Below are 26,510 nucleotides of genomic sequence, written 5' to 3' on the forward strand. Positions count from 1 at the left end.
ATCAGGAACCAAAGATAGGAATTGGAATGCCAGGACAAAACTGGTTTCCGTTCTCTTAAGGCACAAGTCCCAGATCTCCTTTGGGCTCTCTTCGTGTAGAACATATACATCTCCGATAGCAACATATTTTCTCACATTTGCCTAAGAAGGTACGAATAAATGTTAACAACACTTCGTAAAAATAAGACATTTTTATCAATGAAATTTATATTTCTCCAACAGAAGGTTTGATTTAGAGCCTATTCAAAATAAATTAATCCAGGAAATATATCTCCTGATACATATTAGTTCAGGATGTATTTTAAATAACCATCGGACCATTTAAGTTAAAATGCAAACGGATCTGTTATAGAGCGGAAAACGAAATATTATTAGGTAGAAATATAATATTGAGTGTCATATTAGAAACAAAAGAAATCACGAATTTAAGTCTAAAATTGTGATTCTCAATTTTTAAATTTACAAATTGTTTAGTTTATTTATAAGTTCTAATCGTGTTCTGGCATCATTATCTCCACGAACAAATACAAAAAATAAATTAAATAAATAATAAAATTACTTATCAATTTTTTTATAGGATCTGACAGTCGAAATAAACCCGATAATACGTCCATGGTAAGAGGCAATTTCCTGTATTGATTAAAAGCTTAATCACATAAAAATTAATCTCTTCCTGTAGTTTTTTTTTTTTTGACCAGACGGACTTTTCGAGTTGTGTCACGTGGAATCTTTACGAATGGAACCCAATATTAGAATGTCACGAACAATGACGGGAAGTCGACAGCTGAGTAATTGAAATAGTAATAAAAAATAATATATAACTTTTGAAAATTGGGTATAAATGAATACATACCCATCTGCCATTTTGGAATACCACTAGTGTCTGGTTACTAGTCCACAAAAGGAAGAACTTTTAAAACGCAAAAGTTTTGATTATTTGATATGTTGTTTGGGTTTAGATGTATATGGATTAGATCTTTAATATCGGTCCAAATCCAAATAACTTGCAAAAAAAGTCAAAGCTGAGCCTTTTGCGCTTATTTTATTTCTTTTCCTGGACTATAACTTACGGGTTTTGTTGGGATTGAACAAGGAGGTTTAATGCTCTATTGGAGCTCCATATAGTACAAGAGCCGAGAAGAAAAAAAGGCAGTTATCTCACCCCAATTTTTTATTACTTCAATAAAAACTATGTATAATTACTAGTAAAAATTGATGAGTCCGTCGAGTATAGGTAGGGGGATTAAAAAATGGCGGCTAAAATATTATCCCTAAAAGAGCTATTTACGTCCAATAGTTCTCGAGATATAGCTTTTTTAAAAGCAAAATTTCTTAAAAATCTGCTGAAAGATTAGTAGTTAGTTAATTTATTTTGAGAAATCTTTATCTCAGGAACTATGTGACGTACAGATGTCTATTAGCAACAAAATTAAAGCTAGTTTAATGGACTATAAAGAAGTTTATGACCTTTACCTTCGTAGGAATATTAGTTTTCATGATATTTGCTAAAATAAATTAATTTATAGTTGTTCGGACAATAAATTTGATTTATGAAAAACTTCATTTCAGAAACCATTGGACGTACAGATGCTTGACAGCACTCAAATTAAAGCTAGTTAAATTTACTACAAAAAGGTTAATTTTGTTTATCTTTGTAGGATTAGTAGTTTTTATGTGCACATATGTCTGCCACCACTCAAAATAGAGGAAATTTAACTTACTTTAAAGTAGTTTATGACACTTATCTTCGTAGGGGTAGTAGTTTTTATGATATTCACATATGAATATAAATTTGGCAAATAAAAATTTGTCCGAACAAATAGATATAGCTATAATTTGTGCTAATAGACTTCTGTACGTCAAATGGTTTTTGAGATATAAATTATTCAAAATAAATTCACTAACATTTTTATGAAATGTTGCTTTTTAAAAAGTTATATCTCGAAAACTATTTAACGTAAATAACTCTATTAGGGCTCATATTTTAGCAAATTCACTCTACTTTAAATGACGTTCTCTTGGATTTTCTTGTATTGTTCCTACTTTTTAAGATATAGAGCTCCGAATGAAAAATTAGTTTTTTATATTGCTTTGAAACAACCGTCATTTTTTATACCCCCTACCTTTACTTGGCAGACTTATCAATTTTGACTATTAATTATACATAGCTTTCATTAAAGTAGTCAAAAATTGGGGTGAGATAACTGCCTTTTTTCTCCTATATTTTAGGGCTCTTATACTATTACCTCAATTGAGAATGCTCTAATAAACTTTATTGTAGTCATGTAAATGGCATTTCGTTTATAAATTTTTAGTTTAGTGTTTGTCTTTTAAATATTGAAGTACGTGGATGGGCTGTCATTTACACCAACCTTTACAGGGAAAATACTTTAGAAGCTTAAAATGTTATTGTTCGATGTTTCATACGCCCAAATACAGTAATCAGTTTATTAGTATCAGTTTTTGTTTGTATATATGACATATTTTCGCATATTTTTATTTATCCAAAATGTGTAAAAACATGTGAAGAAAATAATTGTGTTCTGCAAGAAAGCGGAAGTCATGATCCTCATTTCCTGTGATTGATATGGTTTCCTTTGTCGGTTTCAGGTGCACGAGCTATGCGATAACTTCTGCCACCGCTACATCAGCTGTCTCAAAGGCAAGATGCCTATAGACCTCGTGATCGACGAACGGGAGAGCTCCAAGCCTCTCCCAGAGCTCGGCACACCTGCGAATGGCAACGACGGCCGCTCCAACGCTGATTCTACATCGCACACAGACGGGGCAAGCACCCCGGACGTGGTGAGTCTAAGCCACCTTCACTCCTCACTTTACTACTAGGCCGCAAGTTCGGCAAGGTTCCGCAATCCATGTCCCTCATGCTGTTCATTTGTCACAATTTCAAATATGAATTCCTTGTCGGATCAGAAAGTGACAAGTTTCTAAAATGTTTTCGACTATGTTTATGAAAAGAAAATTCTCATCCGTTCTATTATGAAATTATTTATCAGTTAAAAAAATAATTAAGATAGTCTGCGCAGCTCAAAATAAGACACCGAGTATAAATGAGTTAGACAGACCTTGATTTTTAGTGCATATGAATATCAGTAAATGCACTAGTGCATTGTTTAGAACTGGATAAAATATGATACTTTGAACCGCCGCTTCACAATCTTCTTTCCATAATATTGAATCTTGAATTTTTGAATGTTCCTTTTGCTCAATTTCCATGATCGGTGGGTACCGTAAGTGCTATATATGCAACAGTTACTTTGATCATATACTTCTTGTATTTAATTGGATTAAAAATTAAAAAACAACCTATATACAAGAACAGTGTGATTTCTATGTGCCCTTCATGGCTGTTGTTGGGCTCTCTTTGGAAAATACATGCATAGTGTAACAATTGTACAGGCCGAGGACACTAGACATGTTTAGAAATATTAACTAATATGAATTGGCACCCTTTAGGAGGGGATAGCCAATGCATGAAATGTATCTCATATGCATTGTAAATGTAGTATCATGCGTATTTTAATTCGTTAAAAGTAACAATAATAAATAATAATGGTTATTTCTAATAATTTGTTGGCAAAGTGAATACAGTTTTTTAATAGCTTATTCAGTTCCTAAGTATTTTATTGACATTTATTTAATAACTTATTATAAAAAATAAAAACGTATTATATATTTTTTTTCATATATAGTAAACATTTAAATACAAAATTTTAATATAACTCAATGCAGAATGGATCGGTATATCACCAGATTGTCTGTGAATAGAAATGAAAATATATTCTCCATTTGGAAGTTATTTTATTTATTTAAAATATAAGTATTATTATGAATGAATAAATAGGATTTTTATTATTTTTTTTAACATTTAATTTTTATTAGTTTTACGATCTGGTTAAAGTATAACACCAAAAGTTTTAGTTTTTAGATTACCTAGATGAAAAATGTCCACGAATAAGTGATATGAGACAATTATTAAAATTGAAAAAAAAAAACATGTAATAATCTCAAAATATTATTTGAAAGGGAATATAATATTTTGCGGAACCTTTCCCGAGTTGTGAAAACCTGGATGAAAACAATATTCTCCTGTGTGCAAACTATAAAGGAGTGATTATATATTTTTATTAATTATTTATTTTGATGAGGGAGGGGTTAGGGTTGGGGCATAAGGTGCACTTGTTCAATTGATGGAGAGTACCTTATATTGTATATGAGTAATCAATGTTTTTTATTACATTTATTTGATTCATTCCTTAAAATAATTAGGAAATGTTATTTATTTTTTTCAATTATCTGGAGTCGTAATGAGTAGCGCTATTACTTTTGGTTCATCAATTGTTCTGCATCTTATGCTCCTGACAAATGAATTGCAACTGTTTCAAAATGGGTCTCTGTCTCGCTTATGCTATGCTTCAATTACAGCTTGTACGTAATATTTTGTTTTTAAAGACAGAGAATATTTTAACATCTTTCAATTGTGCAGTTTTGTCATATTATTCCTTTTGGGCTTGTACTATGTCACATGTAATAATTAAAAAATCGATTATTATATGTTCTGTAAATTTTTGTAACGATACGCCTATGTTCCAAAAGCAATGATATAAATGAATATGGATATGTTAAAGTATAATATACTTGTGTCATTCATTCAATGGGACATTACCAATAGTTCTGAAGTATCTATGTAACTTTTAGAATAGATTTTCTTTGTTTTTAAGAAGAAGGATATGTGCAATTATTTTATTTTTCGATAAATTACGTTAGTGTTACTAACGTTACATGGTTTATTACAATGATGCAAATACTTTGATGAAATAAGAGGTATGGTCAAAGTGGCATTGTCCAGGTTTACTAACATACCATACTCTTTTGTTTACCAAATGAAATCCTTGCACGACTCCTAGAATTGTTATATTTTGTTTTATATGATTCTACGTTTAAGGTATGCGATGTATTTTGTAGCTGTTAATATGTTTTAAAGTATTTAAAAAGTATGTTAAATTGATTTGTGACCATAATGCTGGACTAAGTCCTATTATATTTATGACTGACTAGATTCTAGTTGGTAAGGTAAGCTGGGCTGTCAACTTGTTATGCCTCCGGTGGTTTCTTTCCAAACCGAACTTATCATAATCAGCTCTTAATATATTTAGAAATATTTTTAATATTTTATTTTCTAAGTCTCAGAATATTTCGCCTGTATTAGTTGTCATTTACTCTTTGCTGAAATCATCAATTTCGATAGTGACAGGTTTTTAGTATTTCCGATTCGGAAGGGTGAGTTGGAAAGAAACTTCTCAGAGGTATTGAAGCCGGTTGCCAAGCTCTTTACAAGTATAGGAAAATTTTTGAAAGATTTTCATTATGTTTTATTATTTAAAGTATAATTTGTTAAAGTTGGCCGGTTGCTATGAGGGAAGGTATTGTATAAAGACAGTTATGTTGACTTGGATAGTGTTTAACAGTTTATATAACATTATTTCGGATTTTTTTTGGAAGAAAGTTGATTGTATTATTGAAATGTAATGTAATTATTAAACGCAATAAAAGCTAGTGTCTGAATCGAGTCGTTCTATTTTCGCCTCCGATCTTATTTTGCATATTGTCAACAAATAGGGTCTTAGTCGCAATGTCTCCTGTAAATGTATCCTACTCTCTACAGCTTATTCACCAAGTATTTACTACGAGCAACAATTTATTTGAAATCCCTCGAGAAAGATTTCTCATTCAAGGTTCATTCCACGGTCCAAGTTTAACACAATTTTCATGTGTTAACAACTTTTAAAAATTATTTACATTGATATTTTCAATATTGCCAAGTACAATGTCGAATATACAGAATTTAATCCTGAATTCTATGTTGTATTTGTAAACAAATCCCGCTACCTTTCCATCTTGTTGAGTGTCCACGATGTAGTTGAGGTGGGGCTGTTGAGAGTTCGATAATGTTGCATCAGTTGGGAAGTGAGTGGCTAAAGGTGATTACCAGCTTGAAGAGAATCATCTTGGAGCAAGTCCATGCTGTCGCTGGACAATCTCCTACTCGATGGTAATTCCTTCAATTTCGGTAATCGACTTTCCTTACGCCCATCTGGAGTCAGATCAAATCTATTGGATATTATTTCAATTCCATCATCACATGTACACAAAGTGCCAAAGTAGGTATTCAATGGTGTTCAAAGTCACCAAGACGTGCAAAGGCTCTATTTGTTGACTCCCTTTTCAAGATACCTTTTCTATTTTCTTTTTATGTTTTTTAAAATGACAGCAGGAGATAATAAGGGCTTACTTAGCTTGCGATCAGTCCTATTGAAAATTAATTTTATAAATGAAAGTTATATTTTGTTTCTGGGCGAATCAGTTATAGAGCTTCCCCTGATGGTTAATGGGTCGTTTTTCGAGATTTGTTAGAATGTCAATGAATTGTTTATTCAATTGATTTTTAATTTGTTTTTTTTTTTCGATTGAGGGAACATGTTAAAACTTGTATGGCTTGGCAAATTTTTCGCCTAGTTTTACAAGTTTGCAGTCTATTATTACTCTAAAGCAACTAACTTGTCAAGTGAAGAAAGTTCTTGTATCGGACTAGCCTTGGGGTCCTTTTGTACTGTTACATAATTTGGTTTACTGGTCCAACTGATTGTTGATAAACCGAATTGCTAGTTCAGATCACATATTTTGTCTTAGCAAAATCATGTGCTGACAGTGGTCGACATGTTTCAGGGCTCCAAAAGAAAAATGGTGTATTCAAATCATTTTCCATATAGTTTAATCGAAGTTGCTAGCAATTAGTTGGGATTTTTGTAATGAATTTATTGATGGGGTATATTGTTTATAGAATTTTTTTGTATCATCCACCTGTGGGAATTCATTTATCGCTCGGAGGGCGAAAAGCTTCATAACCAAAGGAAAGATTAAATTTGAAATTCATTTAGGGATAAATTCTGATTATTTGAATTGTGTAAGTTGAAAGATCCGTGACTCAGCGATTTCAGATAATTTAATCGTATTATGGAAGACGATTCTGTGACAATTACCGGCTTGGAATGAGAAAATATGATCAATAGGATTAAGGGGGAGCAAAGACTAGACAGTCGGAAACCAGAAACCACAGGGGTGGCGGCTTTTTACTCGTAATTGGTGTCGCTGAGATAGGGGTTGCCGCCAGCTAAGTAAGCTCTAGGCAGGTACCAGCGACGGCAGCACGGTAAGCCAAAGCACTTTCAATATCATTGGCACGTGGAGAGCGACTCTATTCATGACATAACTTTCATTTCAATTGTCAATGTGTAATAGATTATTTAAAATATGTACAACTGTACCCCAGCATGGTGCGCAGCTTCATGTCCCACAGGTTTGGCTAGTCCTCTCGAACGTTTTGAATCAGATTCCTGAACAGGTCTTTGAATCTGGATCACTGATTTTGAGACGACGTACGGATGCCTAGCTCACTCAGTGGGACGTTCATGTTATGAGTGCTCGCCACCTGCGACGGCGGGGACTACCTACAGCTGCCTTTACACAATGCCTCCTCTAATACAACTATGAATATAACAAGTACCTCTCATTACCATTATTAAACATTCTTCGCCTGTTCCGTTGTGTTTCCATTTTAATCGATATTGCCAAATCGATTCCTCTTGACGGAAAGTACTGCCCCAAGTCCAGACAGTTGAAGGATCGATTGTTGAACCGCTGTTTCCAGCTATTATAACGATGGAAAGACTGAGGAACAGGGCGGGGTTAGATTAATTTCCAAGAGGTACTGTAGGAGAAGCTATGTGATCCAGCGGGAGGCCAAGTGCCCTCAGAGGGGCAGTGCAGGGCTCGGTTGTGGGCCACCTGTAGGACCCCACCTTGGGTCTCAATCCAGATTTCAATCATACCTTCCTTCCCCATCTCATCCTTTCCAGCTAGTACTATTCCATCCACCTACTCGTTCACTCTCTTCTTACTCATTTGTCATATTATTTGTTTGTAGATATTGTGTTACAGAAACTAAACCTCTAACTATTGCAGAAACGAAAGGATTGTATTTATGGAAGGTCTTGGTCTACAATGCAGCGGGTAGTAGCACACGTTCCTTAAAGTCGAATGATCAAATACTATCAAAGTTATTTTTATCTCCATTAATGTTTCCTTCTCGGTAGAATCTCACTAAATGTTGATTACTTATCCCTCCGATATCACTAAAACGGTAAACTTTATTAATTTTCAATTGTTGTCAATCCCATTACTGATAATGTTCGGAAGAATGCATTGTTGATCATGCGAGAAGGAACGAAACCCATTTGGCTTGCATCGTGCCGTTCCCTGTAAAGCATAATGCCAATTATATCATTTCGTTCTAACGGTGCGACCGTCCCTATTTGTGAAATTATTATCATTAGGGCATTTGATACTGTCAATGAATAGCTGTCATAAGAACTGATCACATTCAAGCTGAACTCAGTATGATTTGTTCGTTGTCGTAATCCTCCATCCATGATTCGTCTACCTTAACTCGTTCTGCTGCAAATGAAAAGATAAATGAGAGAAAATCCAGTTCCCATAATATATTTATATTCCTTTTTGCTTATTCGGAAAATATATCTTTGCAGCAATAGGCGGTGCGAAAGTAGACTCATCCTGCCTTCACACTTCTAACCTGTAAAAAATCCTTGGAAACGTGCCATATTCCCATTCCTAGACTTGTAACAGTGACTGATTTTTTTTTCCTATTTTTTTTTTTTTTGACATGAAAAGATCCAGCAAAGTAAATTAGTGAAACCATTTATAATAGCTTGAAAATTGTTCATTACCGACAAGAAGAAAAAAATGATTTAAAAAAAGACAATCGCTATCGATGAGGAGCTGTGGGTATGATGTTACGTCATTGAAATTTTATCAGACAGGTGATGTTGTTTTGATACAGTTGCTCTCCATGTTGTCATATTATTTCTAGACATGTTAAAGTAACAGAAATATTAGCTGTCCTGAGGGCAGCCTTCCTTAGCATCGAATATGAAAGCTAAATTATAACTAGTTGTGAATGGGTGAGCGAGCTCTTTGCTGGGCTGGTTGGAAAGTTGGTTCCTGGCATCGCTGGTCCACACTAAAGTAGCTTCTTGGCACAAGGCCTCTTTGTCAGTCTAATATTTCTGTTCATACAATTTGGTAGCGGATTCATACATTTTTTTTTTTTTTATTGCATGAAAATTCTGTTATGTTTGCATGTATATCGTTGTGCATGATACTATTTTTAAATTTTATTTAATGGAAAATGTTTAAAAACAGATGAAAACATAATATGCAACTATGTGTATGAAACATCAAATAAAATAATTTCATACGACATCATAAACAAATTGATGTTATTTAAGCCGAATAATAAACACGAAATAGGGGATCTTATGTTTTGAAATTGCTATTATTGTATTTCAGATAAATCAGGGAGTTTCAACTCGGTATTGCTCATTTAAAAGATTTCTATTTCTTTGTTTTGTTTAATTAATTTTAATAGCAGTTCTGTGATATACATCGATAAAAAAAAGGATGTTTTCCTGTGATTATCTCGTTTTCAAATCGAAACTATATATCATTATTATGTTATATTATGTATTTCAGAAACATTTCTATCCAGAATATTTTTTAACACACCGCACTAATACTAGGATTGAGATGGACTATTTTTATTTTCTATTTTATTCTCATTGAGAACTAATTTATAGAATCTGCCAAAATTGAGTTGTTTAATATATATATGTGGGTGTGGGGTGTATTTTATTACTTTGCCAAAAATGTACTAATGTTTAATTTTTTTAAAGATTTAATATTTTTGAATTCGAGAATGTATCTTTGAAATAGGCCACTTTGAGCTGTTGTCAGCTCGATCAAGATATCACCTCTGAGTTGTTTACAGTTATGAGGGAAGGGGGAGGAGTTTTGAGGTGTTAGCCCCCCTTCCCCATGCTGTTGAAAGCCAGTTTATAACGAAGTCGTTTCTCCCCCCCTCATCTAACCACCGCTATACCGCCAAAATAAGTACACACCTATAAAAGACTATTGTAGGAGGTTATCCCACTCCTGTGATACTTCCTCCCTATAAAATATTCACGGAGTAACAATGGGCTTGAGGCTCTAACCCTAAACCCCTATAAGCCTCGGATATGAAATTTTATTATGAATAGCATATGAGATATTGATTTTCATAAAAAGTGCGGGGAGGTATGAGCTGAAGGAGTAAAAAACCCGTTCCACTTTCCTGGATGGGATATGCAGAGGAAGGGATTATTGATTGCTATTCTGGTGTATGATGTGTCTTAAAGTTGTTAAACCAACTATTCGCCTTGAGAGAGAAATCATTTTTTTTTCCTGTAAACCAACGTTTCGTCCCACTTTGTAGGGATTCATCAGAGATAAATGAAAAAAACAAGATACAAACATTTTAGAATTGACAAAACGTTAAAATAAAAACATTTCAAAACAATTTTTATGTTTATAGAAGTTCTAAATTTAGATCTAGACAAATAAATTGTAGGAGACTACTCATTAAAATTAGTTATAAATATGGTAAAGAGGTAGATGTAAAAGATAGAGCAAATAGGTGAAGTAGATGGGGGTATAGTAATATATTATTGTATTACTATACTACAATAATATATTACTATACCTCACCTATACCATACCTTCACCTGTCTGTCCTACCTTTTACATCGATGTCTTTACCTTATTTATAACTAATTTTAATAAGTAGTATCCTACAATTTATTTGTCTAGATCAATATTTAGAACGTCTATCACACCTGGTTACATTTATTGGTTCCAATCAACTTACTCCAATCTACATGTATACTTCCTTATATTGTTATTATTAGTTCCTTATTATATAATAACAGTTAATTATAAACATAACAACTGTTTTGAAATGTTTTTATTTTAATGTTTTGTTAATTCTGATGAAGCCATGCAAAGTTGGACGAAACGTTGGTAAACAATAAATAGTTTTATTTTACTATTTCGATACCTTTATTGACTGCCACCCGGACTATCTTTCTAAAATCTACTTCATACGATCAACTATCTAATTTTTTTTTTCCAATTTATTGAATGTTTTAAGATGATTATAATATTTAAAGAATATAAGCGCTTGCTCCAAGAAAAAAAAGTTATTGTCTAGAGCAAAATGTGGTAAAGTAAACTGAATCCAAAATCAGAAAAAAAAAAAAAATATATTGCTCCTGGAAACGCTACTTATAAGGAACAGTAGATAAATATCTAATTGGAAAACATGTTTGAGTATTTTATATTTATTTTCCATTGACTTTTTATACCTAAAGAGGCAGGGGGTGCCGACGGTTTTAGCTCTGCGTTTTTTCTATATCCATCTATCCATTAAAAAACGGCCGTCTAGATAGAGAAAAAAAAAGAGAAAGAAATCGAAGTTTTTCTGTCGATGTCAGTGAGGGCCTGTGAGCAGACATATCTACCCGCGACCTGCTTCTTGTATTAATTTACTGCGCTCTCACCTCTTGTTTTTTTTTTTCGTTCATCTACTTTACTTTCTATTTAAAAATAAATAAATAAATATAACTTTTAAATATAAAAATCAAAATATTAGTATATATACAATCGAGTAATTAAATTAAATTCAAATAAACAGTTCAGCCGCATACAACTCGGTTGTATACATATATAAACAAATATAAATTTCTTGGAAAGCTCCGTTTTTCAAATTAATATAAACAAAACTTCATGGTCAAATTAATTTGATTTTTTTTTATATGACTATATATCATCTATTTTAAATATTATTACTTACATAAAGTTGTGAGTCAGTCCGAATATGCGTGTAATCACAAATCACCATGATGTTCGTTAAATTAAATTTACTTATTAATTAGTACTATTACCTAGGCAATTAAACATACAGCACTGGACAGTGAGTATCTGCTGAGAACTAAAATATTTGTTAAACCTAAGGGGTATATATAACGGGGAACGGGACAGCTCAGTGGTTAAGCACTACTAATTCCAAGGACCTGGGTTCGAATATGGTTGTGACAGATAATTATTTATTCTGCTATAGTAGATGTGAGTCAACCCTTTGGGTTCGGAAACCCTCTAGGGTCTAACCAGTCTCATAAAATGGATAAACTAATTCAAGAAAAATCTGGTTAGAACGTGATTCTGACCAAATCACCTCCTTGCACAACCGTTGGCATTTTTAACGGCCTTTAATACTCAGTAAGAAAGTACTGTTACTAGACCAATGGTTGTGCTAGGAGGTGATTTGGTCATGATCACGCCTGACCGCTAGATTTTTGCCGAATAAAGGGTAACTACTTCATGAGGTCTGGTAGACCCTGGATGGTTCCCAAACCCACAGGGCTGACTCACAGTTACCGTGAAACAGAAAATAGTAATTTGCCACAACCGGATTCGAAGCCTGGTCCTTATAGTTAGTAGCACAGTGCCTTACCACTGATATACCGGCTCCAATATGATAGATGTACGTTTATATAATCTTAAACCTAATGGCGTAAGTAATAAAAAAACATTATCATCGTAAATTCTCTTTTGAATGAATATACTATTACAATAGGGGTATTCATGATGTTGTGTTAAATGTTAAATGTTTTACCATGTTAAATGTTATAAGTATAAGATTGTGAGCAGCCCTATTTAAAGTCATGTTAAACGTTAAATGCATAAGAGCCCCTAGCGGATTTTCTCAGTAACTTGTTGTATAAGCCTTTATGTTTATAACCTTCCTTCCAGACCCTCATGTTATTGTTTACTTCAGTTTTGATTTAAGTAATTAATTACAACATGCCTAGAGTGAGTGAAAAGTGGAATTTGTGTGAAAGTTTAGCTTATGAAATGAAATGAAAAAATAACTTTATTCTGGGACATATAGTGAGATTTTTTTCTGGCGAGCGTTTACAAATTTTCAGATAGTAGAATGAAATTCCATTGTTTTTTTTTCTCAAATGTATCATTAAAATTATCCATTCTGGTTTAATAACAGGGATATGAATACCACAAACACACGAAAAATTGCAGCGATCTCAACTGGTCTATTGTGTGACGTCATTCTCCATTTAACAGACCAAGTAACAGACTCTCAGCCATGTTAAATGTTATTTCGTTTTACCACGGTAAAAGAAGGCAATTTTTTTCCATTTAACATGAGTTTTTCCATTTAACACGCTTTAACATGTTAAACGAAAGATCATGAATACCCCTAATATAAAAAAATTTCGAGTCGATTAAATATATTTTCACTAGCTGATAATTATCCAATACTAGAAAGGTCAATAAAGTTAACATATTTTAAGAACAATAAGACATTATTATTATGAAAAATTGTGATATAGGCCTGACTTTTCATCGCAAGGTGGCCGATTTCTTCCCCAATTTAACGGTTGTCTTTAATAGGCTCGTCTCCCTCTTTTATTATTCATTGCATTTCTCCCCTTGGTCTCTTTCATTCTTTTTTTTTTTTCTTCTCACTTCTTCTTCATCACTTTAACAGGCTGGTTAGAGACAGCACAGTTAAGGAGAAACTTAAGGGCATCATTCTTTCGCAGTAATATAACGAATCATTATTGCCACCTCGTGAAGTCCTCGTCTCAAGATATTTTTTGATAAATCCTATTATTACTTCATATTATTAATTATCAACTTACTCGTTGAATTCGATCTAGCAGAAGCACCACTTTATATAATCGATTTTACACATTTTTTTCAATTTTCTCAGAAACGGCTCTAATGTTTTTTATGAAGCTGGGGCTATCATTGTGTAATTTAATATTAGATAATTGTCATTCGTATTGAAATAGTTCTAAAGGGCTTTAATTTCGAATTAAAAAAACAACCTTCTTCTAAAGTACATTTAATTTTGTTTATTTTTAATAACGAACCATCTCTTATTGTTAGTAGTAAAAAACAAAATAATATGAACTATGAAATAATTTCATAATTAACTAAAGGAAAAATAGAGTAAGTTTAGGGACAGGAAACTGGGAGAAAGCCGAGCGTGCCCGACCTCTTCCGATCCGAATCATATTTACACGGTTTTGTTATCTTTTGATTAGTATTCTAAGCAGGAAGTTGATATTCCTTTTTAATATCAATAAAGCTTAATAAGCGAATTTAATTAGTAGCATAATAATAAAAAATATTTGTTTGAAATTTTCTTCTAGGATGGTAAGTCAAAGTTGCGTTATGAGCTTACCTCGCTAACTTTTTTTTTCTTACTACATATTTCTGGAATAACAATAATTGAACACCAAATTTTCTTTATTCAATTGAGATCTTAATTTTTAGAGAGGCCGAAGTCGTCGATAGTGTGGTATAATAGGAACAGAATAAAATATACATTATTGAAATTTTATGGTTATTTAATTTATGTAATAACTAAGTCATCAGATTCCATATAAGTCACCATATACTATTTTAAAAGTCAAATATTTGCCTTTAATGTTTAAAATTATCATTATAAATTAAATTCGATTAATTGTTAGTTTTTTAGTGATACAATGTTAGTTTTAATTATTATATTCTCTCATAGTAAAGTTGGAGGTATGATTTTTCTTCTTTTTTTTTTAAATCTTATACCTTTGCCAAAATATCGATAGGTGACACTGCTACCTAAATTATAAAGCCTCAGCGAAGAGAAAATATTAAGTGATGGGCGCCTGAACAGAGCGTGATAACTCGCCCCAGATGCCCGGCCAGATGCCTCCACTCTAACCTCCACAGTGGCGCGTTCAGCTGCAACATTTGTCTTCAAATCCTATCCTTAGCTGCATTATGAAGGCAACAATCGATTTTAGGGATTAGAGATATCGATAAGTCTGCGTATTAATGCATGTCAGTACCCCAGGGTATGGACCAGGCCAGATTTTGTGATTGATCACTTTAGAAATTCCCACGTCATATGCTACAACCGTTACTCGATTTTATTTAATGTATTTAATTATTAAAAAATAAAATAAAATATTATATTGTTATAATATAATGCCAAAAATAAAGAATTTGTTTGATATACTTAAAATATGCATCGAGAAATTGTTATTTATTATATCTCTCATAAGTTCTTTTAAATTGTGCCTCAAGATTAAATAAGAAATGTTTCGTTTTTTATTTTATTCGAAGGACAGATTTTTATGAAGTTCTTTAAAGGTAAGAATTTGTATTTGTTGAGATATTAAATATGGACATTCATCAACTATAGGTTAAGGTTTTATAGTGCATTATCTCTTTGGTTTAAACAAAAAGAAAAAAAAATTTTTTTTATAAAAGTTCAAAGGGCGCATGTGCTACATTAACTGGTTTATTTTCAGTTTTCATTTTTGAAACTGCTAATAGACGACTATTTTTGCTCTCCGTGTTTTAATTAATTAAAGAACTTGCCCCAACCTTTGGATTCAATAACATCGATGTAAATACATTATTCCAAGTCTTGTCAATTAACTTTTGCAGTTTAATTTTGATTTAAAATAGCACAGATATATATTTGTGAAGACATTATAGATAATTAAATTTAATAGTATCTCATAAAAATTCTATAACAAAGGTTAAATTTATAGGTTAGGTAGTAATATTTATATGAATTTTTATCATGTACAACCTACCTGTTTCCTTTCACTTGGATTATCTTTATTTTTTAGAAATAAAATATAGCAAATGGGATTCAATAGCCGATAAAAAGAACAAAACAAGCGTGTGAATATCGACCTTTGTTCCTGTCTTTGTTTACCAAGCATTTGTACAAGTCTTCAATTTGCGGAAAATGGCAAACGTGAAGATAGCATAATATCCAAACATTTGGATTTGTTTAGGATGGCATGGAAACTTTTTTGGCTCAAACTCGTTAATTAGCCGACTAGATCCATTATCCCTTCACTGTTTTGTAAAATAATTGACTCATTAGTGGAACCATTAGCATTTTGATCCGTCGGCTTAACGAGGCTTTTGTTGAAAATATCTATTGGTTTTTAGATTAGTTAGTATATACAAAAAAACGTACAGGACATCAAGCCGATTCTTCACAGAATCGGGCCCGTTAGGCGTGTCGTTTAGTCAATCCCAACAAGCCTTCAAAACGACAAAAAAACGTCATCTTAGGTTTACGGTGGACCTTTAAGTGCTGCCAACGTTTCCCACTTTCGATTGATGTCCCGAACAGAATAAGGAGCTTTGATGGGGTTTTATTGCTGTATCATGTGGTTCTCTTCGAGGAGGTTTAGATCCTTAACCATTTACAAGAATTTATAGTGTTTTTTTTCATGCATTTTTTGTATTTAAGGTCTCGATGACAGCTTTGATGATGATTCATTAGTTTTATGGTTAGACATTAAAACAGGAAAAAAAATAGTGGCTCTATATGTTTTGAAAGAAACTAGATCTACTGTCAAATAGATGGCCACTATGATATGCAGGAATAAGGAATACAATTCCAATTTTGGTTTTGAAGAGCGGACCCAATTTTTTTTTTTTTTAACTACTCTTTTATCCCCATAAGACTGATAAATAACTTTAAAAAATCTCAAATAAAGCAGGATTTGCCAAAATTAGGCAAAATTATGAAGTTATGCTTCAAACTGAATGTTAGTACAAGATCCTAAAAAAGATTTATATATTTTCGTATTTATTTTTCTTTGACTCTGTAGTAATATAATCTGTAATAAATAGCTGTAATAAATGAATGTGCAGTGCATTCCTCTTGAAGTACCAAGAATCATTTGTTCATTTATAAAGTACTATTAACTGTAATACTGCTTGAAATCATTCTGTATTATATATTATTTATAAATCGTTCTAAAAATAAAATAAAATCGTAGTTTGTTTAGCACAGTGGAGCTATCATTTATTTATTTCCAAGCAAACTCTTAAGCCATTCATAAATATTATTATAACTTAAAAAGCCTTTTTTTTGTTGGTGAAACTTTAAGATACTAATTTCACCCAGAATTTATGTTTTATAATCCTTTGAAAAAATAAATTATGGATTTTATCCTTATTATCATGTGCTTGTTTGTATTATTAGAATCTTTGCGTTGAGAATAAGCCAAATTTTGATCATTGCTTGCACATACTTTTATAAAAATTAATAGTACCTTTTAAATAATTTATAGTGTAAATGTTTTAATAATACATTTATAAATCTGCTAAAAAATAGTTTTCTAAAAGCCGAAACGTTGCAGATTTTTCTCAAATTTTCTATTGAGGACTATGTGTTTTTTTATTGAAACAAAAAAAAAATTAGAACATTATTATTCCTGCTACGAATTTTATTACAACATAGCAGTTATAAATTAAAAAAAAAAATAATGTTATTACTTTTTCAAATACTTCTTAATTCTTATATATTTAAGGATTTTTTTTTTCTTGAAGTAGTTAGTACACAACTACTTAGTGAATAACTGTTTTCTCTAACAAGAACCTTGAAAAATTAACGTTCTCCACAATAAGGCACACGTGACATTTTTTGCCGAAACAGCCTTTGGTGTTGGTTGGGTCCATTTCCTGTCTGTCTGTGTGGCTGCGATAACTACAACCAAAAGGTTCCTGTCAACCTGAAATTCCCTGCTACTCCTTAAATTAGTTTAAACTCTCTTTATTTTTCAAAGTAGTTTTAATACAGAAAAATATAAATTTTCATATAGTTTAAAATAATAATTCAATGTAATTTGTTTTGCCATCTTAGCTTTTGTACAATTCAAATATATACGTTTAGTGAATTATCCTTGAATGAATTATTTTTAGGTTTTTCTTTCTTCAAATAGTAACATAAAGTTCACATTTTTTTTTCTCCTTTAAAAGCGCATAATAAAAAGATTAAAAATAACATTTGAGATGGTACGAGTAATATTTGAATTAATGTCAAGTAATAAATTTTTGAAGATGGGTTCCGTAACACCAACACTTTATATAGAAGCGATGATCGAACTAATTAATAACAATTTCACACAACAAAATATAGTTGCCTTCAGCAAACAATCCATAATAATTGATGCAACATATCTCACAAAATGTTTGAAAAACTTAAAATCAATTTCCAAAGTCTCAAATCGCTCTGGAGCTTAACTTTCTGACTGAATGATATCTAAAGTTATTCATATAATAATAGAAATGTAGGAAGATAGTCCGGGTGGCGGTCAATAAAGGTACGAAAATAGTATAAAGAACTATAAATTAACAATAAATAGTTTTTTTTACGATTTAGGTAGCTTTATTGGCCGCCACCCCAATTTTCCTACAATAGGGATATTCATGATCTTTAGTTTAACATGCTAAGACGTGTTAAATGGAGAAATATTTCCTTCTTTTACCATGTTAAAACGATATAACATATAACATGGTCGAGAGTCTGTTACTAGGCCTGTTAAATGGAGAATGACGTCACACAATAGACGAGCTGTGCTCGTCACCATTTTGTTTGTTGTAAAAAAAAGCAATGTAGTATTATACATATTATTTGCTCGTAGTTTGTGTTTTGATTTTTTTAGTATTGTTTTGGATGTTTTATAACTAATAAAGCAATGGATGGCAATAATAATAACAAAGTAATGACAATTGACAATTAGCTCATCTTGATTCTCTTCCTCACCAGTTAAAAGATCAGCAAGACACTCAGTAGCCGAACTTTCACTTTTCACTCAATTTAGGCATTTTGTAATAAATTACTTTAATCAAAATTTAGAAGTAAACAATAACATGAAGTTTCGGAAGGAAAGGTTATAAAGCAAGTTGCTCAGAAAATCCGCTAGTGTTAAACATTTAACATGACATTAAATAGGGCTGCTCACAATCCTATACATATTATATTTAACATCATAAAACATTTTACATTTAACACATCATGAATACCCCTAATCTACTTCATACGGTCAACAGACTATTATCTTATAATATTATCTTCTTCTAATAATATTAATCATCATTATTTTTACATACTTATGGATTAAAATTATTTTCAATTGTATCTCGTTCTCTCTCTTTTTTAAATCTTATAGTTTTCACAAAATAATATGAATGTATTTATATTTATAAAATACTATTATGAAGTAACTTTTGGCAGTAATAATATTAGGACAATTGAAAGGGCCAGTTTTTAAATAAGTTAAACTTTATAGTTGTTTACTAAAAAAAAGTATTATTTAAACTTTTTTCAGTGTCATTTATAAGTTTCTAATATTGTGTTTATAGTAATTTAAATATATATATATATAGTTTGGAAGCAATGGCTGCTTACTTCCTTCGTTGTACCGGCTGTGAGCTCTCGAGGCCCTAGGTTCAAGGTCCTCATCTGTACTCTTAAACAACGAGGCCTGTTATAATCCTTTCAATGGCCTCTTGTATAATTCAAACATAGTCTGCCAGTCACTAGCTACTTTACATTTGGATGGATATTACGCGCTTTGGACTCGTTTCTAGTTTTCTTAGTTTCATCGCGTAGGCAAAAGAAGCAGGTTAAGATTTCTCAAAACGTGAAAATTCAAAGTTGCAAATTGAATGAAAGCACGATTGACAACAAATATAGCAACTGACCAATTGAAATCCTTCGTACAAATAAATCTTTATTTTTTAAAAGCATTATTTATCAATCTTGCCTGATAGATAGCTTGATATTCTAGTTGTTATATAATTATTGAATTATTTAAACACGTGGTTAGTAGGAGCATGGAAAATCTAAAAAAATTTAGTATTAATTTTTGTTTTTATAAATCAAATGTTTGATATTTTTATTTGAATAGCCTGATTAATCAAATTATCAATTAAATTTCCAATTCATGAATTATTTATTAAAAATACAGTTCTAAAAATTACAAATTAGTTTTCATTCTTTAAAAAGGTTTTTTAAATTAGCATCTGTTTTAAGTTAAATTTAATTAAATATATAAATTAATTATCGATGTGCAAAAAAATTGTATTTTATTCTATATATATAATAGAGGGGCCAAATATAATTGTGTATCCTCAACTAAATCTCTATGAGTCTAGAAAAAAAACAAAACAATAATAATATTCTTTATTTATTCTGGGATAATATTACAGCCTTAGAGTAAAATATAAAATAAAAATGAAATTAGACACCATTATTAAAATATAATGAAAATAATGAATTTGAAAAGATGAAAATGAACAACAATAATAAAATAATATATAAAATAAAAGTAGAACAAATAAAATAAAAACCATATGTCATATCATAAAACATAAGGTGACTAATAATTACTAAAATAAAAAATCAAATAGAATTAAACTAAAAGTAATAATATATAAACCAAAAAATAATAATTCCTCTTCCTAATCATAATCATAATAATAAGTAATAATCTAATAAATGAAATAAGAGGAAAACGAAATAAGTAGTGTTGATTATATGAGCCTATATATAACATGTTTATAGATTTTTCGTAAATGTTAAAACATCCAATAATATTTATGTTAAATATTATCTCATACATATATGTATTTATATAACTTTTCTTTCTCATAACTGTTAATGATACATGTTTTTGACGTTCTTGTATAACAGGCAATAAAAACTATATTGAGGCGAGTTTATTGTTCGCACAGTTTTTTTTTTTCTGACTATACACTGAAAAAAATGAAAACAAAACAATAATTTTGAATATAATTGAATTTTCTTAAATAAATAATAAACACTGAAATGTGCAAAATGAATATTAAGGTTAATTAATTAAAAATTTACTTATAAAATAATTGTAAGTAATGTTTCTATGAATTAGTCTTAATTTTTATCCTGTACTCTTCAGTGTACAATAATTAGTTAAGAAAATTAAAAACTAAATTTATATATATACACACACAACAGACATACAATAACACAAACGATTGTTACAGAAGGCAGTTGCACTTCCTTGTAACCTCGCGTGTTACTTTATTGTTCCGTTGCCAATGGCCTTAAATGACTAATCAGCGTTCTGCACATGTCCATTTATTCTACTCAATCGGCTACCAGAAGACATCACAAGAACCGGCATCAAGAACGAAAGGAATTCCGTTTAGGAGAAAGAAAAAAAATTAATTGTTTTTGGAATAGACGGACAGGCTGGTAAAAGAGAAGAATTAAGTCAATTAAAGAATAAGGGTGGTCCAGTTATGAATAGGACTTCGGGTCGCACCTTAGCTCCAATTCCCTCATCATTAGAATTAGTTCATTTGTCTCCATAATAATACACACCGCTTCGTTCCTTAACTAAATTCCACCCTACGCCGACTAATTATACTCTAGAGGAATAATTAACATTTTTAGGATACGCCTTCCCAAATACTGGTCTTGTGGGAAGACTCCATTAAAAGATAGTTACGACTCAAGGTCATAAAATAGTATTCTTAGATTTAAATAACCCTTCCAATAAAGAAAAAACAATTTAAAAAAAATAGCAATACTTTTAGCTTAGATTGATGTTTTTCGCACAGTTGGTGTGAGATTCATTGCATTTTGTCTTGTATGATGTTTGAGATTTTCTGAGGTTGAATTGTCGAAACGTCTGCAGGTTAGCATTGCCATTAAAATCTTTCAATTATAATCTAATTGCAAGACTCCAACAACATAATATTTAGATTCGTAACTTATACTGCTTATCGTATGTATCCCTGAAGGGGCAAGATTTTGCATAGACTCTCTAAAATCCTAGTTAGGCGCGTTTAATTTTTTGGTGGTTTTTATTAAACACTTTCTTGTTCCACCCAATCCTTTTAAGAAATCAGGTATTTTTACACCGGTCACTTTTTGAAATTTCGTATTGTGAAATCGTGTTTAACTCATTTGAACATTTAAGATTTTTCATTTAGAATAGTTTGAAGAAACAATTTTAGTGACTATCCTTCATTGTGACTCTTTCATAACCCCAAGCAATCAGCATTTTGATTAGCATTAAGATATAATCTAATTCATTGAACAGGATTGACATTTTTCTTGAATTGGATTTTTCTCTACTTTTAAATCTTTGTTAAACTCCAGATAACTGGCCCACAATTTTTTTTTATTAGTCATTTTTAACTTTTGTCTCTTGATTATTCGGGAACTCCCGATGAATACGCTTTGATCCTTCAAGATTCGTCTAATCTAAAAAATATTTCCATGACTCTCCACGTTTGAAAAGTAAACTACACAATCATCGGGTGTTGAATACTGGTTTTTAATCCTTGTTTGCGTTTCTCCTTGATGGAATTAGTTCTAAATGATTACATAGCATTGATAAGAGGTCTGAGCCGCAGTGTAGTGACGTAATTGGGTCTGGAATCGGCTCAGTGTTTGACTCTGGAGATGGCCACTTAGTTCCTTTGTCTGGAACTGTTACAGACCAGCGGTGGGGAGAAGGGGGTTGTTTGTACCCCCCACGGGGGTGTAAGCCCGAATATTTGGTTTAATGGTGTGTGTGCGTGTGCAGCTGTGAGGACAATGGCCCGCCACGCTTCGCCTAATCAGGCCATTCTGGCCAGCCCATATGCAGCTAATTTTAAAGTCATTCTTATGCAAAAAGGCCTCCGTCGGTTTCCCACAGATATCGGTTGCCTAAGTCTTCATTAACCTCTCTTGTTGGCCGGCGAAGATAAGGTTCCTGATCCTTCGATTATCTGGGTACGCGTCATTTACTATGAATTAAATCAGCTTTCAATATTATTTTGACAAAGTGCTCCGAATAACATTTCATTTAACATTCACTAAGTCAGTGATACAATATAATAATATATTTGTTGTTGAGAGGTTGACCACAACTCTTTACGTAAATGCCACAAATTATCAATTATTGAATTACAATCTTTTACATAATTTTCAATAAATGTTAACCAATTAATAGTTTCATCATTTTAATAGTTGGTTCATAATAGTATTGAAAATTACAATTTTCCCATATCTGTTATCTGTAACCAGTGAAACATCAGTCCCCTGGAAACTAGGTACATAAATGAGAAATATTTGTATTATTATTTATTGTGAAATGTAAAAAAGCACGTACTGTATAGATGATAAACACACAAAAATATAGAAAAAATAATCCATATAAAATTTCAAATTAGTTGTCACTTATTTAAGATCCGCAATGTACGATTGTCTTTTAAATTATGATGAATATGGTCGGGGGTGCAGTCAAAAGAAAACAAAAAAATAGTTAACAAGTATTTGTTTGCTGACGTTCCGCCCCACTTTGTAGAGCTTTATCTAGACTAAAAAGATACAAAAACAACTAAAAATATGTTGATATAGTAGGAAAATAAGATACAATATAGTAAATTATGGTAAGGTTATAATTATGTTAATGTAAATGAAAAGAAAATTATAAACAAATGAAAAAAAAGAAGGAATAAAAATAGTCATAATATAAATTAGACAATGATAAGAATATAAATAAAAAAATAAAAGTAGATACGAGAAAACAATATTTAACACACTAAAATACGGAAAATAGAGAAGTTGAGATTAAATAAGGGTCGAGAAAGAATAAATAAAATAATAATCAAAAATAAGTAAACAACAAATCAAGACCACCCACCTGTTCCGATTGAGAGATTTTGAAACAATGAAAAAAAAAATAAAGTATACAGAGTGGAGGGGAGGCAACCGTTAAAAGATTTTATTTCAAATACGCGAAATATAAGAAATACACAAGAAAGAGATATAAAAATATCATGATAATATAAATATAAGATTTTTAATCGAACTTTATTTATTGATAGATATTACAATCTGTCACACCGTTGTGAGGAATAGGTAATAGTGATGAATGATCACATTCTTACTAAAATAAAATAAAATAAGAATGAATAATAAATAAATAAATGAAAAAAAGTACATAAAAATAAATAAAATCTCTCTTAAAATATATACAAACAGAAGCATAAAGAAAATGAACATAATCAAACTATGAACCATGAAAAAATAAATAAAATAAAATAACGATAAAAATAAAAGAATCTCTAGTCACATTTACACAAAACTATAAGAATTATCTAATTTATGTAAACTAAATATAAATTAAATGATCCAGTACGTAACTAATATATACCGACAGAAAATATAGTTAGGATAATACAGTATAGATATAATGCAATAATTAATATATAATAATATAATAAAATAATATGGTGTAAACTTAGACATGAAGAATAATTAGGTAATAATTACAACTGTTTTTGTATTGATTGTGATAATAATATATTATCTACATATGATTTGATTGTCTTTTAAGTTCGATTAGTGTCGGCCATCCAGGATTTCGTTAGTTACTTTAGTTTATTACATTAGTATATTTTAGTGTTTTATTAAGGTCTTCTTTAATACTGAAAATGGAAACATAGTTTTACTGAATTTTGTTGGTCAAACCAATGCTAGGTTGAATGTCTCCCTCATTCACAGTACAGGAAGATACTAATAATCTGATTCTAGATATCAATATACAAATAAGAATCTAGAAATACTTCACTATTTCTCCACTTTGTACTCCTAAGGGAAGCTGGGTTTCGGACAATAACTAGTTCCCAGCAGATTCTATGCAATTATAGGATATGACAAATATTAATTATTATGTTATTTTGGAAAATATATCATGTTTATAAAAATCTGTTTTTAGGGGCCATGACTAATTGTGCTGTGGTTTGTCAGTCTATTCATAAAAAATAAAAATATATTACCTATTCAGGGAAAGATACTCCTTGATTATTTTTGCTGTTATGATAACTGCAAGTAAATACTGCCCCGAAAGAAAAACGTTTTATAATTCATTAAAATGGCTGTTTCATAATTAACTGATGTTAATTGTTTTTTTTTAAATATTTTCTGAGAATGTACTGGTAAAATTAGTCACCAAATCAAGTGGAACCCTTGAACCCGTATTCAATTCAGGATGGATCAAGTTTCATCCACTGTCACTAACAGTGAAAATAAAAGTAAAATTAGTACTTACCAAAAAATATATTTTTTAAAATATAGTTTCCTATTTGAAAATTATTAAAATATAATTATTTTTAATTTACAACATGAAATCAGAATTTTTCAAATTTTTTCTCCTGATGGGAGGTACTTATTTCATTAATGATGGATACATTTTAAATAATCACCTATTTAATATATATCTATATTTATTAGTTTTCAATTATTTATGGGTGACCAACGTTTCGATCCACAATAAGTAATAATAGTAAATAATAATAATAAAGGTGAACCCAAAAGTTCGATGCCGGTACCACCAATCGCTGTCTACATAAAAATCTAATCTTTGAGATCAGTCTTGAAGCGATCCTCTCGCCTACGGACGTTAACCTGAGTTACTAATCCCTACAACCTTACAAGCTCATTATATTTACCGAGTTCACTCAATTCAGCATTATGTAGTCTTCTAAATTCTCAGATTAACGCATCATTTTCGGTCGGAATATTTTACGCAACAATTTATTTTCCAAAACCTTGAGGTGCTAACCTTCCTTGATTGTAAGAGAACAAGTTTCACATCGGCAATAGAAAGGTAGATAGGATAAAAATTTTGTAAATTCTTAGTAAATTATAAGTTTCTGCTCAGAAGGCACGAGATAAATAATTTCTAAATTGAAACATAAAACTCATTTTCCACCGTTGACCTCTTTTTTATTTCCTTATCAATTTCTTTTTTCCAAGTTACCGTAGAGTCATAAAACTCACTAACTGTTCAAATGTATTTCCCCTAACATGTATGTCACCGAAATTGTTACCGTTTCTACTCTTATATTTTTCCATATTTATTTCGAGACCTAGTTCCTTACTAAATTTTATCAAACTCTCATAATTATGCGTGTGTTTTTGTAATCAATTCGCTATTGGATGGTTTGAGAAAAAAAGCTTTTACTGGTAAGATAGGTAGTTAGTGACAGTGAGGTTGACTTGTGGACCTGACTTGAATAGCTATAGACTAGTTTAGTATGCTGTTCCCTTTGGACATTAATTTACCGTCCCTAATCAGCATCCAGGTTGTCTACTTCTCTAGATGTGCTCTACCAAAAATATATTATATAAAATAGTAATATATTACTATTATCAAATCGCTGCTGATGTGTAAATGAAGCCTTGAATCATATATAATGATAATAATTCGAATTTAATTAAAGTATAAGCTGTAATTTAATCTTGAAAAACGCAAAAACTCGCATTATAAAATAATTAAAAAACGACTGAAACTAGAAGTTTCCAAAAATTATAAATTTAATTAATACTTTTATTTTTCCCTTCGTTGAAAAATATAATGATGAGAAGATGGTTGGGGGTGCAGTCAGTAAATTATACAAATAGGTTGAGAGAACAACCAATTTACTGTATTTAAAAGTGCAAACAACCAATGAATACAAAAAAATAATAAAAAGAGAAAATATAAACAGAATTATACAAGTAAATAATTAAACAGAATGAAAATTAATAAAAATAAAGTGATGCAAGAAGTGGAAAATAAAACGTTTATATAAGTAATTAAATATGATTTCATTTATATTAAACATTATTA

At 30.9% G+C, this 26,510-nt stretch overlaps 1 protein-coding gene across 3 annotated transcripts in view; it reads left to right on the forward strand.

Moving 5' to 3' along the window:
• Nucleotides 1-26,510, forward strand: part of hth (homothorax) — a 321,058-nt gene that overhangs the window by 82,657 nt on the left and 211,891 nt on the right. For all 3 annotated transcript variants that reach the window (XM_067045908.1, XM_067045909.1, XM_067045910.1), the window contains exon 6: nucleotides 2,611-2,805. In XM_067045908.1, the coding sequence (XP_066902009.1) occupies nucleotides 2,611-2,805 (195 nt within the window). The remainder of the gene's footprint in view (nucleotides 1-2,610; nucleotides 2,806-26,510) is intronic.

Source organism: Halyomorpha halys, unplaced genomic scaffold (assembly GCF_000696795.3).
Source record: "Halyomorpha halys isolate HHAL.00 unplaced genomic scaffold, Hhal_1.1 Scaffold447.1, whole genome shotgun sequence".
NCBI lineage: Eukaryota > Metazoa > Arthropoda > Insecta > Hemiptera > Pentatomidae > Halyomorpha > Halyomorpha halys.